The sequence below is a fragment of the Lactuca virosa genome, chromosome 4 (assembly GCF_052849685.1).
Source record: "Lactuca virosa cultivar CGN04683 chromosome 4, Lactuca_virosa_CGN04683_v6, whole genome shotgun sequence".
NCBI classification, from domain to species: domain Eukaryota; kingdom Viridiplantae; phylum Streptophyta; class Magnoliopsida; order Asterales; family Asteraceae; genus Lactuca; species Lactuca virosa.
The window spans coordinates 193420010-193439568 of NC_136429.1; the positions used below are offsets into that span (position 1 = coordinate 193420010).

The window sequence follows — 19559 nt, forward strand, 5'->3', positions numbered from 1 at the left end:
CAACTCAACAAGTTGAAGAGGGTTTTCCCGTTTTTTGGATTCCGAATGAACTCGACGAGTTAATGAGGTAACTCGACGAGTGGTAAGGGTTTTCCCCGATATTCTGGATACTTCATGGACTCGACAAGTTGTCTGGCAACTCGGCGAGTTGACTCAGGTTTTTGCGGTTTTCTGAGTTCTGGAGGAACTCGACGAGTTTGTAGTTGGACTCGACGAGTTTGGTCAACATGGATTGTTGACTTTGACTGTTGACCGTTGACTTTGACTTTGACTAAGAGTTGACCAAGTTTGATTTTCTGAGGGTATTCTGGTAATTTGGATCTGGATGGAATTAGTCCGGTAATGGTTGTATATGTTTGAGTTTTGAGTCGTGATTCGGGAGTTTGAGTCTTCAGTTCAGATCAACGTTACGAGGTGAGTTATCCTCACTATACTCAAGGGTCTAAGGCACCAAGGCCGGCCCTTCGAATCGTTATTCGGATTTGTTACTATTATGATATGTTAGACCGGTATCTTGGTAGATATAATGGTTATATGTTGTTATGATCTGTTAGATCGATATCCTGGTAGATAGGATGATGCTATGCTTAGTGATCTGTAGTTTGGTCAGATGGTCTGTACACTATTAGGTGATTACCTATTATATGTGCACACGTTAGATTAGTAGTTGAGGGTATTCCATCCTGAGGATGATTGTGAAGGGTTTTGAGCATTCTAATACTCCTATGGTGTACAAGCAACCTTAGAAAATCTATGTTTTCTCTATTATACATGCAATTTTGATTTTCCAAGGTTCTCAACCTAACTAACATATTATGGGGTACTTGTAATATAAAAACTTGGTAGAATAACATACATTTTTCCTTATGGTTGATTGCTTGGAGTTATGAGAGCCTAGCACCAATAATGTGGATGCCTCAAGTAGAATCACAAATCACCAAAACACCTTGGAAGACTTGAGAGTGTTGAGAGAAAAAACTTGAGAAACACACTTGAACAAACGTTAGAACAAGTTAGATAGCGGAATAAAGTTTAACTCAAAGGATCATAAAGCTCAACAATAATAAGAGTTAGTGGTTAGAATTGTTAGAATTTTAGATGCGGAGAGTAAGGAAATATATTCATTCAAACCAAGTTAGTAAATGAGATCAGACTTAGTGATTACTCCCAATTTTGGGATGTTGGTTACTCCTAGGGGCATATCCTAATACCCTTCTGTGTAGCTTGGTGCGGGTTCGAATGGAGGGAAGTTAAACTTCGGAGCAAGAACTGGTGCGGGTTTGAGTTTTGGTTTTCTATTTTTTTTATAATTTTGGTAACTTATGGTTTTTGTAATCTCTTTTTTTTATGTTAGTAAATAAAAAAGTTATATATATATATATATATATATATATATATATATATATATATATAAAAACGAAAATAAAGTTAAAAGTAAATAAAATATATAAAAAATGAAAAAAAAATACCATGTGGTGTAATTTTTTGAAAACTATAGGGACCAAATTTGAACTTTAAACCTATATTTACCACTGATTTTGCAAAATAATAATAATAATAATAACAAAGTTAATCATAAAATTTGTTAAATAGTCTAAAGTGATAAGTTGTGGTCAGATCTAACCAAAAAAAATTTGGTTTTTTTTTTTCAATTAACATGAAAATGTTGTGGTTTTTATCCCATTAAATGTATAAAGTATAATATCACAATAGACCCATGTGATAAACTTTATAAAAAAATAAAAAAAAAATACAATTTATAAATAACAAAACATAAACAAAAGTTTCCAAGTACAAAATTGGTACAATTACAATCTTAACAGCAAAAATTGAACAGAAAAAACAAGCAGTAACTATGTGATTGAACAGCAAAACGGAAACCTCTAGCAATAAGGCTTACATAAGTTGCATCAACATAAATTTATAATAATAGTTTTAAAAAAAAACCAAGTAGAAACGAACAGTAAACAAATGTTAATTTTCAAGTTTCGATATAATAAATATACTATTGAAGGGGTTTTTAGTTTCTAAATAAAAAACTGATAAAAATACATGAGAAAGAAACTATAACTTTTTTGTCCTACCCAGAAAACTAAAAGTGATCTTGATCTCTTATTTTTTTCAAAAGACATAAATACCCTCCTCTTCCTCATCATGAAAACAGCTTTAGTTAGGTCATGTCTCATGTAACAAATACAACCATAGAAGAAAAGCAAATAAACATCATAACATGAACAATAATACTCTCTTTGTTAATTTTTAGATTCAAATTTGCACAAGAGTTGTAATAACTCAAAGTTTCCAATACATGTCACCTATCATTCTATTATAATATAATCAATGTACACAAAACAAGTAGCAATTTTGGAACTTAAATTCTAGATATTCTGCAAAAACTCATTTTTGTCTCTCAGCAGCCTGCAAAAGAAAATTAAATGTCAAAAAGGAAGAACAAGAATTAAAGAAATTGAAGTGAAAGTCAAATAGTCAAACCTTTTGAAGTTTTTGCAAAACAGAATCTTCAAAAGCCTGATATCTAGCTCCAACAAGCTCTTCATTTACATGTTCACCATTTGAAGACTTCACAGGCTCACGAAATGTTGGAAAAGAATTAGTTACTGCTGCTTCAAGTGGTATAACCAATAAAGGATTTGAAAGATCTCCACACACAGTTCCAGTTGCTGCCACCTGTCAATAAATACACACACACACACACTGTTAAATGTGGACACTTGATAATTAAGGACCCTTTTTTGTAAATCAAAGTACAATGCTAAAAAAAAATTATGGAAAAAAAAAAAAAAGTTAAACTTACAGCTGCTTCTTTGGAAGCCATGACAATAAGAGCAGAACCCTTTTTCTTGGAGCTTCTAATAACCACATCTTTAACCTCACCAAATGTTTCAAATAACCCCCTCAATCTTTCCGCACTATACTCCAAACCACCCTTCTCCCATGACACTTTAAGCATCTTCTCCTTATCTGTATCAATCACATTACTTTTTTCTACACTAACCTTTTCTTTCTTTCTAGAAGATTCTCCGGTTTCAGTAAAACCCGTATTATTGTTTCCATGTTTTTCACGAATCCTATTAATTTCTTCTCTAAGTTTTCTTGCAATACTCTCTTCTTCATCTCTAGCTTTTGCAGTTGGATCATGATGATTAAAAGCATTCTTCTCTCGTTCTTCAAGATCTGACATCATTCTTCTACGTTTGGAGTCTTGTTGTGATTGGCGTTGAATTTTTTGTTGTTTTACTCGAAGAAGATCATCGAAAAGTTTTCGGGCTTTTTCATCTTTAAGGATTTGGTATGATGTTTGTAGTTTTTGGAAATTGGAAGGGGCGTTTGGGTCATTGGGTCTTTTGTCAGGGTGTAATTCTAAAGCTTTTAATCGGTATGCTTTTGTTATTTCTTTTTCTGAGAGCTTCGATCCTTCTTCACCAGATTGTAATCCAAGAATAGTGTAGTGGTCAATGTCAACATCCATATTTTCTTCTTCTTTCTACCTGTTGGAAACAAACAAGAGAGTTAAATGCTGTTTTTTTTAGTTTAAATTCATATCATAAGATGCTGGAAACCCGTGAAAGAACTTGAGGTTCCATAATAACTGCCAGAAACAATCCATGTTTGCTTCGATAACACAAAAATCCAATAGATTATCGCAATCATAGGCAAATTGGACAACGGTAGCTTCGCTATAAGCAACCAGTCGGTATAATCTTTAAGGCTTACGAATACATCGGCAAGAGTTACTCTCGAAATTTAGCCAAAAAAAAAAAGCCCTCAAATAATAGTTTAGTAGAAACCCTAGGTTAACATAATCGCAAAGTGTTTGTGCAAGACTCTAATTTGATATAGATTTTGGCATAACGTAAACATATACCAACATTTACATGCATTTATGTTATGAAAGTTGGGAATCTAATGAAAATTACCTGCTAAGATCGATCCGATGAAGATGGAGAGACGCAAACCCTCGACGGGAGATATTTGTAGTTGTCTAAAGTAGCGAATCGAAGGGATTTATGTGATTGATACTTACGCGGAATGAGGGAAACTGATTCCAGTAAATGGAGGAATCATATTCAGGAATCAGGATTTATTTAGATATATTAGGACCGGTATCGATAATTCCGGTTCAAGTTAGGGTTCGTAATTTATTTTCATTGCCATAAAATTATAAAAACCCGCTTTTACTTTTTTATTATTATTGCATTTGCAACAAAAACCTTAAGTAGAGTTTTTCCTTTTTTTACTTTTATTTTTTATTTTACTAATTTTATCTAATTAATTTATTTAACTTTCTAGTATTACATTTTTCTATCTTTTCCACCGATTTTCAATTTTCTTAAAGTAAATACCATAGAAAAAAACCTTTAAGTGCCAAAAAAAAAAGTTTTACCCAAACTAAGTTCTTTTTAGTTTGCTCCATTGCAAGATATTAATTTTATTCACTTTATATTTTTTTTCATGTTCATGCTGATCGGGCATCTTTTGTTGTGAAATGTCACGTTAGCATCTTATAAAAAGAAATACAAAGAATTGTGAGAAAGAGACACAAACTCGAGACCTCTTAAATGTAATACATGCGTCTGCGCCAATGAACCAAACAATATTTTTTTGTAATTATCGTTACTTTAATTACAAAAATATGTATAACTGACGCTACTTTATTTACATCTTTGTAATAAATGCAATGTATAAAACTAACACTACTTAGGGTAAGACACATGTCTCACACCTAAAACAATCTTTATACTTATGTTTATTTTTCTCAACTCTTGTACATTGAAAATGAGATTTAAATCTTTTAATATAAATTTATAAGTTTTTTCTTAAAATAGCATTTCAAAGAAAAAAAATATAAAGCAACTAGAACAATGTGATGCGAGCTATGGCATCAAAATTGGGGATGCATGCTTAAGAAAAAACTTCTTCTTTCATCATCACCTTCTTCATCCTCTAAATCACCTTTATTAAAGTAAATATAAGCTCACAATATTCCAACGACCCCTTGTGTTGATAAAGATTTAAATCATCAAGCAAAGTCGATATATATTAATAATTAGTTTTTGATTCAACAACCTTGTATGTAGCATCATCATCACCAACATATTTATCTTTTTTGTTGAGGAACATAAGAAATAACAATTTACTTATGATTTTTTTTTTCATTTAAGTGACCATTTATAGAATAAAATAAATAATAACACCACATACTTCTAAAATTTTAATGGACATAACATCGTACTTGTTATTTGTTATCTAAAATAAATAAAAATAAACATAGGTTATCATTTTTGTGTTAGATTGTCTAAAATTGGTTGTTTAAAATTTTTTTGTAAGATATTTACTTATTTGATTGCGTAGTTTTATCTTTAAACATCTTAAATAATTATAAAAGTTCACATTTTAATTTGTTAATCTTTGAATTGTTAAATTGATAGATTCATTTATTCCAAGCAAGTATCTATACATTTAAAAAAAACTTTAATGATAAGCATAAGAAATATTTGTATATGTATTATATTTGGTAAAGAAGATTTATCATTAGAAAAATAAACAAATAAATAAATAAAATTGTTATGCATTGAACGAGAGACTACCATCATTCCAACGACCCCTTGTGTTGATAAAGATTTAAATCATCAAGCAAAGTCGATATATATTAATAATTAGTTTTTGATTCAACAACCTTGTATGTAGCATCATCATCACCAACATATTTATCTTTTTTGTTGAGGAACATAAGAAATAACAATTTACTTATGATTTTTTTTTCATTTAAGTGCCCATTTATAGAATAAAATAAATAATAACACCACATACTTCTAAAATTTTAATGGACATAACAATCTACTTGTTATTTGTTATCTAAAATAAATAAAAATAAACATATGTTATCATTTTTGTGTAAGATTGTCTAAAATTGGTTGTTTAAATTTTTTTTTTAAGATATTTACTTGATTGCGTAGTTTTATCTTTAAACATCTTAAATAAGTATAAAAGTTTACATTTTAATTTGTTAATCTTTGAATTGTTAAATTGATAGATTCATTTATTCCAAGTATCTATACATTTAAAAAAAAAACTTTAATGATAAGCATAAGAAATATTTGTATATATATTATATTTGGTAAAGAAGATTTATCATTAGAAAAATAAACAAATAAATAAATAAATTTGTTATGCATTGAACGAGAGACTACCATCATTGAGAAAAAAAAATTATATCATCCAAAAAAAACAAAACAAGCAAAATATGAAAATACACAAACTTCAACTCATATGGCTTGTTCTACTACTTGTTGAATCATACACAAAGACACGTTTTATAACATCGAGTTACCAAATGCGTTTTCGTGCAATCAATGTATAACCAACTCATAGTAACAACTCATATCTCTAGGTTTGAAGAATATAAGATATTATCGTCTCATGATCACTCGTGATAAAATCCATGAAGTGATTCAAATGAGCGCGGGTTGAATCCAATACTCAGAACTTATGAGCACTCATGAGTGTTGTAGCACCACTTTGTCCACCAACTTGGACCTCTACAAACCAACCCATGACAGTCTTGATTCATATCTACTTCCAACATATGACCGACTGTGGATGGTTTGAATAACTTAATCATTCAGGAAGAGCGACTTAGTTATTCTGGAAGTCAAAACATGCAAAGTGAAACACAAGAATAAATGAATCAAATATGGTATCAAACCCTATGAATATAAATAAACACTTTTATTTATCACCATACTGATTACTCATTATTCATTGTTTCGGTTTTATCAACTTTATACTTGAATTAAAAACACTAGTTGTCCCATGCTCCAAGCATGTACACTATGTTTTTCTTAAACAATAGCTTTGCCATACACCAAGTATGCACTCTATGTTTGTCTATGATCCTTACTTTGTGAAATAAACCAATTGAACATAATTTCAATGATTCTAATTTCACACTCCCAAATCCTTATTGAAAAATGTGAGAATTTCAAATTCCTATCATTTATCGAAATCTGTTTAGATTTTAAACTTATATGCACTGACCCTCCTGTAATGAATATGTACAAAGTCACAAAGACTTGTCAACAGTCATTATAAGGTATTCCAATGGAGATCAACTCCATGGAAACTAAGTCTCATATTCAAAGTACATTGCTTTGGACATGCTTCTTGCATTAAGTTTTCTAATCTTACACAGATAACTTCCACCTATGGAGACAACTCCATATTCTCATTTTGACTATCACTTCTGAATAAGAGATGCCTCTTTTCAGAATACTTCAATATGGTCCTTCCAAAATTAGCACTATCCTTCCAACTGTCCCTGAGCAACCAATCTTTGGTAAACCTCATATTGTCCTCGATAATTGCTTAATCATTTTAGTCATATCCAATTCTAGACCTTTTCCCTTCTTAATGCCTCTCGGCATTTGGAAAAATTTAGAAATGACAAATATTATAGCACATGCAATCGATCCTGTACCCAAAGCAAATGGTACACGATTCATGATGTCTCACATAAAGACATGATTCTAGACCAGTCTTTTGCTACAATTTTTTTATTTGCCATGTTTTCAAAATTTGACTATGAAGAGGGATGCCGTAATCATAATCGAATTTTGAGAACGCAATATATAGAATTTCCTTAAGTTGAACCAATCCAACATGAAATTCATATATATATATATATATATATATATATATATATATATATATTCTTGACTAAAGATGATTAAGGTCTCAATCTAAGCCTTTAGAACTGAAATGAAGTATATCCTCTCCCTTAATTATAGCAAAACAACTTTTTCAATCCCTGCAGCCTCACGAATTGAAACTTTTGTTTTCTATAATTAACATTGCTAACTTGCAACACTAACAATAATTATCATGCTCCCACTAACATGATGATTATTAGCATAACACTTATGCTCCCACTAGCTTTGACATGTACTCAGAAATCAGCTGGACTTCTAGAAATCAATACTTTATTGACTTTCTTACCAAAGTTCAGATTTCTGATACGAGATGCTTTGATAAAACTTTATCAAAATCATACACCTTTCCTTAGATAGCATGCATGTGTGTCTAAACAATTTCAGAACTATGAAAAGGGATGCCATAATCATAGTCTCAATTGTTTAGACCTTTTGCCATCTGCTTCAAATCTACTTGGTGGAAGTGTTTCCTCACCATCATTTTCATGAATCGGAGAGAAACCTTATGACCCTTAGATTTTATGGTGTATGTGTTCTTATCCATGTGAATCGTCAAAACCATAGTCACAAGACAAGGATAATGACAAATCCAAACTCATATGGACTGAACTTATGCAATCTTAACTTCTTGCCACCTGGCAGTACAGGGCCTGCCATTGCTTCCAAGTTGTTATGCAACCAATTGAGAACTTTCAGAACTCCTATGCAAAGCCAACTTTAACTGGAATGGGCACAGAATATGTCAACACGATAGGTTATAAACCTCAAGTCGTGTGCTAGTGAAGAACCTCAGGTTTTATTCTTGATTAGTTCTTGAAATTCTTTTTAGGATCTTTAAGACTCCCACTATCCTCTTGACATATAAGACTATCTTGCCAAATATTCAAGAGATAGTGCGGATTCTTTATCAAGACAAACACTTCACACAATTGGCCTTAGTTGGTCTTTGTTTTATCCAAAACATCACAACTTACCAATTTCAAATGTACAAGAGTAGGACACTTTTACTCTTACATTTGAAAAGTGTTTTAAACCTTTCTTTAAGATATGTCACTCAAGTTACAATCTTGGAGTATGACTCTAAGAATTGTTTTGGAACGAAGTATGACTCATCTTCCTGATCTAACCATTTCAACAATTCATGACTCCTCTTTTTAGTCATAAGAATGCACTAAGATGACCTTTAGAGGACTAATTGTGATATGATTTCTAAATCATTAAGATGATCACAAACATGATACTAAAGTACTCTCCCATCTTTTCAGATTTGAGAAACTTTTATCTTTCTGCCTAATTTGATTCTTCCCATTCATTCTGCCATACATTGAGACTTTTCTAATGTTTCAGAATTATACTTAAACTTGTAAGTATAACCATATTTACTAAACTTTAGTAAATCAAATAGTCTTAACGAGCTTTGTGGTGGACATGACCAGTGCACAAGAATGTGTACTCGATCCCTTTAGTCCTTCACTTGACTCACACATCCATGTGAACAAGTAATTAGTCTTGATTTTCCAATGCTTGAAAGTTCTCATTCATCATACTATTCAACTTGCATGATTCCAAGTTTCGGTCCAATTGAAACTTGGGTGATAAGGAACTTTCCTGATTTGGTAAATTTAGACACTACCACAAATGAAAGAATCAAATCCATTTTCCAATATTGCTGTAAGTGAAATCATATAAGCAATAATTTTCCACAAATGTCATTGTAAGGATATTTCAAATAAACAAAATTAAACAATTTTCTTTTATTTTAAAACTTTGCGGAAAAACTTATCCTTACAATCCACATGGAAAATTGTTGTTATCTATTACTTAGCAATATATCATAACTTCTTAAGCAACTGCTCAAAATTCTGATGCGATCGGAATCCACCTTCGCGATCAGAATCAGCATATACTTCCTTTAAGATTTCTCTCTATTCTTTGATTCTTAAAACATCAACATGTGACCCAATCACATCATGTAATGAGGATCTCAGAATAGAACTTAACAGAGTTAGATAATGGGCTCTACCTGATGTAGAGTCAAACTTATTGACTTTAACATCCTTAGGTAAATTTGGCAGCTTTGCAATCAACGCCCCTTCCTTTGGCAAAATAAACATATGGACCCTTTGGTAATGGGACTATCTCAGACTTAGCCTTTCTCTTTACCATTTGGTCAACCGGGTTGACTATGGCCAATCCCTTTCCATTGGGAAGAGAATGCTTTTTCTGGATTTCCAGTGTCACCATTGTCACTGTCCATAAAGTTTTTGGGAAGTTGATCTTCTAATCAAATTTTCTTCACTATCGTTCCAAATCATTGCTGATTCAGCAGCACCAAGCAAATAGATATGATCATTAAGGTTCATGTCATAGTCTGTATCATAGTAGTCCCAAAGGAACTCACTATGTGACTTAGAAAGTGATTGAACATCCAACTTTCTCAAGACTTTGAAACCCAACTCTCCCGGCTTGTCAATATGTGACTTCATCTCTAAGATGTGATCACACATAGACCTTGCTTGCCATTAAGGCTTGAGTGACCTTGAACTTGTGGGTTAGGGAGAATAATTGGAGGAGGTGGAGGAAGTAAAGTTCCAAGAGATTTGGGAAGATCATAGATGTCTGAACTCGACATCTTTTGGGAGATATTCAAGATAGTTGATCTAAAGTCCTTAATATAACACTCAATATGAAATATTAAGGCTAGGATCCAACAACCTATTTATAACTGGAAGAGGGATGTCGTAATCCGAGTTATAAAATAGTTGAAGGTAGGTAAATGACGATTTACCAATTTCCACCATGAAAAACGAAATAATTTAATTAGGTTTTTTACTTGGATTTGAAACTCCTAGATCTTTTGAGATTCATTGAACTTTTCAATGGCATGTTTCAATCTCGAGTGTGCCCTTCAGGTTTTGTGACTGGGATGTCGAGGATCACAAAACAAGGTGTGAAGTAACCATGCAAATATACTTGGTACCCTTAATATTTACCCCTCAATCGATGTGCCGGTTAACCACACGAGCTCCACCGATACTATGATAAATATTAAGTTACCCTTTGCCTACTTTGTTAAATCCAGGTTAGTGTGCCAGTTAACCACACACGCTCCACTAACGGTTTAAACAAAGTGCAAAGTGTAATTTCATGGATTAGCACCTTATTCACATTTTCCTAAGTAACTAAGATTGGGAATTAATAAAAGGTTTAGTTACTTAGTATTTATCATTAATACTTTTAATGAAGGGAGAATTATAGTCTTTGTCCTATCTGTTCGGCTAACGACCATCCACCAGTTAAGGAAGTGGTGGGTGAGAGTGGACACCCATTAAGGTGCCATTTTATAGGCAACAACCTTATACCCCCCTTATAGACCGGCTTCGTGAATGAGGCCTACTAATGGTAAGACGACTTGCTCTTATACATATAATATATTAAACTTTTAATATTATAATAGTATAAGGGTGTATTTTAGACATTTAAAATACTTGATGGTTTAATCTATTAATTAAACTAGACTTTTAATTTAATTAAACTCAAACCATATATTTATGGATTTAATAATACTCTTTTACTTAAACGCTTTAATTAACTATTAATAAAGTCCATAAGAGTTAATTTGAACTATTCAACAAAACATCATAATTCCAATTATTAAACTCAAAATTAAAACCATTTAATTAATTGTTTAAGTTATGAACCCAAGAGTTTTAGAATTCAATTCTTTTTTTCATAAAAAACTTTTCTCAAATTCCAAAACTTGAGGGCAAGTTTTGTAATTCTTGAAAACTTTTGGATTCCATAACTTATGTAATTAATGGTGTTTTATGATGAAACTTTCCATGTTCCATAACTTAAGAACAAGTTATGTAATTCTTTAAAACATTAACACAAAATTTTGTAACTCCACAAAAACTTTGAATCAAATTTTTTTTTAAAAAAAAAACTTTCATATCCATAACTTATGGAAGTTTCAAAAACCCTTAAGATCACAACTTTAAAAAAAACTTTTGAGCTCCCAAATTTTATGACAAAATTTGTAACTCCTTAAAACATTTAGATCAAACTTTTAAAACTAATAAAATAATCATATCATTTTATCTTTTACTAAATTTGACCTAATTCAACTCATATAACAAATGATTCAAATTTTACAAATAATTCGTTTTTCACAAAACAAGTAATTATCTTAAAATTTGACAAACGTCATGTTTTTTTTTCCTTTTTTTTCCAACTTGAAAATAAAACATTTGCATAATATAACAGAAAACAACCCATGGCTCTGATACCACTGTTGAGTTTTGAGCATTCTAACACTCCTATGGTGTACATGCAACCCTATAAACCTTGGATCTATGTTTTCTCTATTATACATGCAAATATTATCTATTCCAAGGTTTCATCCTAACTAGCATATTATAAAGCACCTATACTACAGAGTTCTAGTTAGATGACATACCTTTTGATGTAGCTTGATGTCTTCAAGCTTTAAGAGCTTAGCCCCAATAGTGTGGAAGCCTCAAATGGAATCACAAATCACCAAAACACCTTGGAAGAACTTGAGAGAATATGTATGCACACTAAAATCGGCCCACTCTTATTTTCACACACTTGTGCCAATTTTGTGAGCCAAGGACCCTTTTATATATTATGGAGGATTAGGGTTACATCCATGTAAACCCTAATACCCATGACCTTTCATTTACATAGGATCCATGGGTTAAAAGCTCCATGGACCATCCATGAAAGCTTAGCCCAACCTAAATGAACTTGGCCCATTCCATATATATAAGAGTCCATATTTAATTAGTTCTTTTTGATCACTTAATTAATTCTAAATTAATTCTTGATCAATACTAATTAAATAATATGATTCCATATTAATATATTAGAACTTATAATATATTAATATAAATCATAAATATACCATTCTCAAAAGACTATCCATATAAATTGTGTCGGTGAAGTGCAACCCAAATGGACCATGCCGGGTCGGGTCAAGTACATACCAAATATAGTTATGGACTTAGACATTAATCCAACAAGACCACGACATGACCTTTATTGATCTAACCTATTTGATTGTTGCTGCTGAATCATAAATGATTTGGGGCACTGGTAAAGCAAATTTGATTGGAAGATCTACTTCCCAAGTTTCCATGGACACCAGTGACAATCCATAAATGATTTCTTCTCCTAGGAGAGAAGAAATTGGCTAAGGTCAAAAAGTTGAACTTAAGAGAAAGGTTTCTGGAATTATGTCATGTGTCAATGTGAAAGAAGTCATTTGTTTCTACTGCCATTTAAAGGGTTATTAGAAGCGAAGCTGCCCTGATTACCTGAGAGATCTAAGAGATGGTAAAGTCAAAATGTTTGAATGTACTTCAGGTAAGTCCACTTACTAACTCTATTAAGTTCCTATTTGGATATTCTTAATACATGATGTAATGTAATTACATTTTGATGTTTTGTAGAATCAAAGAAAAGAGAGGAAACTTAAAAGGAAAAGCATGTTGAATCTGATCGCGAAGAGATGGATTTCGATCGCATGGTTTGATGATCATAATTTTGAGCTGCTGCTTAAGAGTTATGATAGATTGCTTAGAAATAGATAACAACATAGTATTCACTTGTATTTGCATTGTAAGGAAAAGTTTTTCCGCACTTTTATAAATAAAGAAAAGTTTTTTTTATTTTTTATCTTATTTTAAGTTTCCTTACAATGGCATTTTGTGAAAATTGTTGCTTATATGTTTTCATTGATAGCAATATTGGAAAATGAATTTGATTCTTTCGTTTGTGGTAGTGTCATAATTTACCAAATAAGGAAAGATTCTCATCACCCAAGTTTCAGTTGGATAGGAACTTGGAATCATGCAACTTGTATTGTGTGATGAATGAGAATTTTCATCTTTGGGAAATTAAGACTAATTCCTTGTTCACATGTATATGTGAGTCAAGTGAAGGACTAGGGGATCGGGTACACTTGGTTGTGCGCCGGTCAGGTCCACCACAAAGAACGATAAGACTATTCGTCATGATTTACTAAAGTTAGTAAATATGGTTATGCTTACAAGATTAAGTGTAATTTTGAATCATTGAAAAAGTTTCAATGTATAGCAGAACGATTAAGAAGAATCAAATTAGGCAGAAAGATAAAAGTTTCTCCAATCTGAAAAGAAGGAAGAGTACTTGAGTATCGTGTTTTATGATTATCTTAGTGATTATGAAACCATATCACAATTGATCTTCTAAGGACATCTTAGTGCACTGGTGAAAGAACCCCTTTCTAAACTTTCGTATTTCTGAAAGACCCAAACTTTCATACTTGACAATTGTTACTCCAAAACATGCTACATGCATATTATAAAACAATATCTTACATTGATAAAGTGATTACAAAAGATTGGATACAAACCGACTATGTTTTAATATTTTACATAACTACCCAGGATATTGTAACTTTATACAAACATAAACCAAAATACAGAAGTGATAGTAAAAATAAACTATTCTACATCTTCCGACAGAATATAACCATACTGGTTACTTATCTCCTGCAATTGTTAAACATTGATAGGGTAAGCGGTGACGCTTAGTGAGTTCAATAATAGATACAATATAACGTTATGCCATATATATACTTCAATATGGCAGAAGCAAAGAGAAACAAGGAACAACAAAGGCATATGTGAATCATGTGACAAACTTTCCATATCAATCAATGATTTGATTCAAAGATATACGATCAATGAGACATGACAATTTCTATACTTGATAATATACATCAATAAAGCTTCGGCCCAAATGACACATAAGACATACACTTTCTGATTTAAACATTTCGGTAGATTTCAGGCTTATAGCCCTGTCTAACCATCTGCCAATGCCATAGAATAGAAGTCATTCTCTTACGGAGACATGCTCTACATGGCCAGAGGCTACGTACCAGTACCACTGTGAATCTAAGTCCTTTCACTGATCACATGGTCAAAGGTATATCTTTGCTATCATAAATAGCAGGGATAAAAATAACATGGGAAAATAACCCGGAATAATAACACTGAAAAGCACATAGCACATATAACACATAACATACATTTGTTCCTATATATTAAACTCACCTTGAAATAACCGGAGGTTAAAATAGTAATTTGTGCAGCACTTCATTACAATAATAAAGTTTCGTCGTTGAAAACCGGGAGCTTTATTGAAAATTGGGCCTTGCGAGGGTAGAGCTTCAAACCGAAAAGATAAATTTCTCGGGCACTCCGGGCACTTCGGAACGTATTTCGGGCTTTAAAAATGATATCGGGGCTTCGGGGGAAGTCAAAATAATAAAAATATTGAATTTGGGTGAAAAAGTGGCAAAAATCTCATTTTACCCGGGAAGGCTCGCAGCCTTCCTATTTATAGGGCGAGATTGCGAGGGTCGGCCGAGAAGGGTGAGTCAGCGAAGGCAGGTGGCAGCGAGGGAGAGAGACACGTATGCGAGGTCGGACGCGGGCACCTGTGCGAGGCACGTCGGACGCGCACTGGTCCGCGGTTTGGTCCAATCGGAAGGCGATAGGTGTGCGACACGCGGCGGAGCCAGCTTCGGATGAGTCATGGATCGGACACGGGGCGCGCATGGAGCGAAGGTGACGTGACCTATGCGAGATTCCTCGGAAATTGCACCCAAACCTTCTAAAATCCATAACTTTCGCATACGGTCTCCGTTTTTGACGTTCTTTATATGCACGCGTAGGCGGGAATATATTCTACAACTTTCGTTTAGACTTCGTCGGCTAATTTTGACTTTATTTTTAATATTATTATTTTTAACAGACCGGGACTGGTAAATCCGTTAAAAATTCATAACTTCTTCATCCGACATCCGTTTTCGTCTGTCTTTTTACCGTTGTACTAATATTGACGAGACCTTCGATTCTCGTTTAGGTTGTGTCGGCTAAATATCGCTCGATCTTTATTTCGAGTTTTTAGCTGTCTACCGCTAAGCTGAAATTTAGAAAAATCATAACTTCCTCATACGAAGTCAGATTTGGGCGTTCTTTTTATCAAAATTATCGGTTTAACAAATACTACGACCTTCGTTTAGATCACCAAGGTTAAAAAGTAGTTTATCAAAAACTTACTTTTTACGTCATTTGGCGTCGTGCCTGTTTTGTCGCGGATCTTCGATTGGTCATAACTTCTTCGTTATAACTCGGATTTCGATGAGGTTTTTGCCTAAATGCTTCTAATGAGATTTTTTACAACTTTCAGTAGTAAAATTTTACTTATTTCAAATTTTATATTTTCGTTAAATTTCAATATTTGACTTTTGATTGAAATCTCATAAGACTTCCAATATTTCCCGAGCGATTCTAAACATAGTTTTACTTCATTTCTAGTAAAAACTATCCGTTTGAACTCAATGCTCATAATTATATAATATTTTATAATATTATTCACTTTTAAAATTACATAACACGATAACTGAACGTGTATGTTACAAATACCTCCTCCTTTTGAGGATTTCGTCCCCGAAATCATAACGATAAAAATGACTGGGAATATTTCGCTCTTATCTCATTCTTATTTTTCTAATTATAATTTGGGCCTCGATGGTGTTTCCACTTGACGTGCACCAACTCCAAGACATCTACACAAAGCATATCTTCTACCGTTTGAATTGTTCTCTCCGTCTGACCATCTGTTTGGGGATGATAAGTTGTGCTGAGGGCAACTCGAGATCCCAATTCACGTTGGATACTCGCCCAAAAGTGAGAAGTGAAACGAATATCACGATCAGAAATAATATTTAGTGGTACACCATGTCTCGCCACAACTTCGTCTAAGTAAACTTGTGCGTATTTCTCCATTGGAGCCGTTTCACGTATGACGAGAAAATATGCACTCTTAGTCAGCCGGTCGACAATTATCCAAATGTTATTATTCTATATAGCAGTCTTTGGCAATTGGAGCAGCATTAGGTATAAGATCAATTCGGAATTCTACTTGCCTATCCGGGGGTAATTCAGGCAATTCGTCGGGGAAAACATCAGGGTATTCATTAATGATGGGAACATCAATTATAGTTTTCTTCCCCTCTTTTGAGATATCAACTGTATAAGCCGGATAAGTAGAATATCCTTTCGATATAAATTTACGAGTTTTTAAGAAAGAAATTATTATTTTCACCATGGACATAAATAGAATTTTCCCTTTCGATAGGGATGAGTACTATCTTTTCGTAGCACAAGAATTTTGCGCGGTTCTTAGACAACCGATCCATGCCAAGAATAATATCAAAGTTGGGCAAGGAGATAGGAATTAGGTTAGCAAGAAGATTATAACCTTCAATTCCTATGACACTATCTCTATAGACTTTATCAGCAAGTAATGATATACTTCCTATGTTATCTATATGAAATGATTGGACAAATGTGTAACAAGCGATTTGAAAAGAATATTCGAATTCTAGAGACACAAAAGAATCTGAGGCATTGGAATCAAATAAGATGTGAACAGGTCTAGATTTGACGAGAAATGTACCAGTCACAATATTCAGGTTCTCGCGTGCCTCTTCTATGGTAATCTGGAATACACAACTTTTAGCTTTTGGCACCTCCTCCTTTTTAGTTGGTGTACTCTTTGATTGTTGAACGAAAACTTGACTCCCCGCCATTTTACTAGTAAGAGTAGGGCATAAACGTTTCTTGTGGCCAGTAACACCACATGCATAGCAAGTAACATCTCTAGCTAATGATTGCTCAATCCTTTAATGAAGATCGTTATATTTCTATCGAATACCTCGACCATCTACTTCTTCAATATTCCTACTGAAGTTTCGGCACTATACAAGACATGGTTCTCTGAACCAATCAACTCCTTTCGCGAATTTATACTAATCGGAATCGATTCTTTATGACCACTAAGGTTCGAATGGAAATCGTCTCCTTTGTCATCACCGAAACAAAGGTAATGACATACTTGAACAAGAACGGAATCAATTATTAGCTTCTTGGTAACCTTGTGACTTTCCCCGATCCAAGTGTGAGTCTTGTGCTTCCAGTAGTATAGGCCTCTACTACTATTCACACCTACTCATACTCGTCCTAAGTATTGTCTCGCAGTTTCCAAGTCACCATTCAAAATCACAAAGCAACTTATCACACATGAATGTGTTCAAACAAGTACTTATGATAATTTCTCCTAGACTCAATTAGGGATTTCACATTTCTATCAAACATATCTTAGATTTCCTATACTCGCCTTCTAAGATTCTTCTCATGCATATGCTCGATTTAGTATATCCTAATACTTTTTCATAGGTCGATAGAAATTTTACTTCCAATTCTTCATATATATTCTTTCTCGGGTAGTGTCTACTTTGCATGACACACTATGTCAGAATTTACTCTAGTATCGTGGAGACAAACAGTCTTTAACTATCTGCATCATCTTCTAATTCATGCAAGTCACCATGTACATTTGTTCAATTCTGTATGTGAGTAAATCTTCTTCTCATGAGTGTATCTTTTAAGTCTACTTCATAGGAATCTATCCTAGGCAATTCGCATTATAGCTGCATCTCAGCATATTCTACTAGCTTCAACTTGATTCTCTGTCATTCCTAACTACAACATCTCTTCTCATATAATAATATGAGTATATATCTTCTTCAACTAAGTACTCTACCTTACTCTAACAAGTAAGCCACTCAGCCTTTTCACAACCAAATAACCTATTTCACCATCCTAATCATGTATGTTAAAGTCGGCTTAACACACAATGGAATTTCCATAAGGATGTGATAGAAGTCGCTCAGTATTATTAAATACTAAGTCTGAACATCCTGTATAGGATTACCACTTGAACTACACACGATATCAAAATGTTTAGGCAAAGCCTTGGCCTATTGAGTCTGAAAACTTCATTAGCCTTTCCTTTGATCTTTAAATCTTCTAAATCTTGTACAACATCAATTGCGATACTGCTGAAGTATTGATCACCATCTTCGGTTCTTCTTACTCTATAAGCAATCATTTCTTCATTCTGGACAGCGGTGGAACAACTTCATCGGTTATGCCAAAACATTTATCTCGTCTGAATGTGTTTCAAACGCACATCTTTCTTCCAAAGATGTTATTATATTATCAAACATACTTTAAATGTATAATACCACTTTATAGGTATTAATACACTATTTACGATAACACTTCATAAATATTATTTTACGATATTCCTTTATCGTTTATCTATAAAATTATCGATGTCGACTATCATAAGTCTTTTTATTACTTTGAAAAGTTTCATATCAGTTCTAATACATAAATTTTTAAATCTGGAATACATAAAATTTCCTTTCCCATACTATGGTCGGCAACAGACCTTAAACTTTCTCAAGTAATAGCAATATAAGCAAGCAACCTAAGGCATGCTATATTCATTTATCATTTAGCACATATTAGAATATAAGGCATATCTCCTCTTAATATTCTAGTGCTTGTGTCCATTTAGGTGTTTAACCTAAAATATACTAGATACACATCGTATCATCATTACTTAGCAATTCATGTTTAAGTCTAGAATTTCTCAAAATTCCTAGTTCACTTAAACTATTTCTCTAAATATTTTGAAGTAAGTTAATATTTTAAAATACTAGGGTTTATCACAACCCAATACCCCACTTAAATTTTTCCTATGGTTTGTATCCATATATTCCTAATGAATCCGTTCATATATTGAACGTTAGACAGTTTAAGTCTAAATACCAACCCGTGGAATTCAGTTCACTTAAACCACCGCTCTGATACCATGATTGAAAGAACCCCTTTCTAAACT

General features: G+C 33.0%; 1 protein-coding gene across 1 annotated transcript; it reads right to left on the minus strand.

The window, feature by feature from the left end:
* Positions 1–2231: 2231 nt before the first annotated feature.
* LOC145107854 (uncharacterized) lies at positions 2232–4088 on the minus strand. Its single transcript, XM_079044808.1, has 4 exons — positions 3939–4088; positions 2816–3509; positions 2494–2688; positions 2232–2418 (listed from the first exon to the last, which is right to left on the minus strand). Exons 2-4 carry the CDS (start codon positions 3488–3490, stop codon positions 2398–2400), a joined length of 891 nt encoding a protein of 296 aa, XP_078900934.1. The 5' UTR covers positions 3491–3509; positions 3939–4088; the 3' UTR covers positions 2232–2397.
* Positions 4089–19559: the final 15471 nt, after the last annotated feature.

Coding starts and splice junctions, on each gene's coding strand:
- LOC145107854 (XM_079044808.1), bottom strand. CDS start 3,490: ATGGATGTTGACATTGACCACTACACTATTCTTGGATTACAATCTGGT. Junction 2,689..2,815: donor TGGCTTCCAAAGAAGCAGCT/GTAAGTTTAACT, acceptor ATTTATTGACAG/GTGGCAGCAACTGGAACTGT. Junction 2,419..2,493: donor TTTTGCAAAAACTTCAAAAG/GTTTGACTATTT, acceptor TTTCTTTTGCAG/GCTGCTGAGAGACAAAAATG.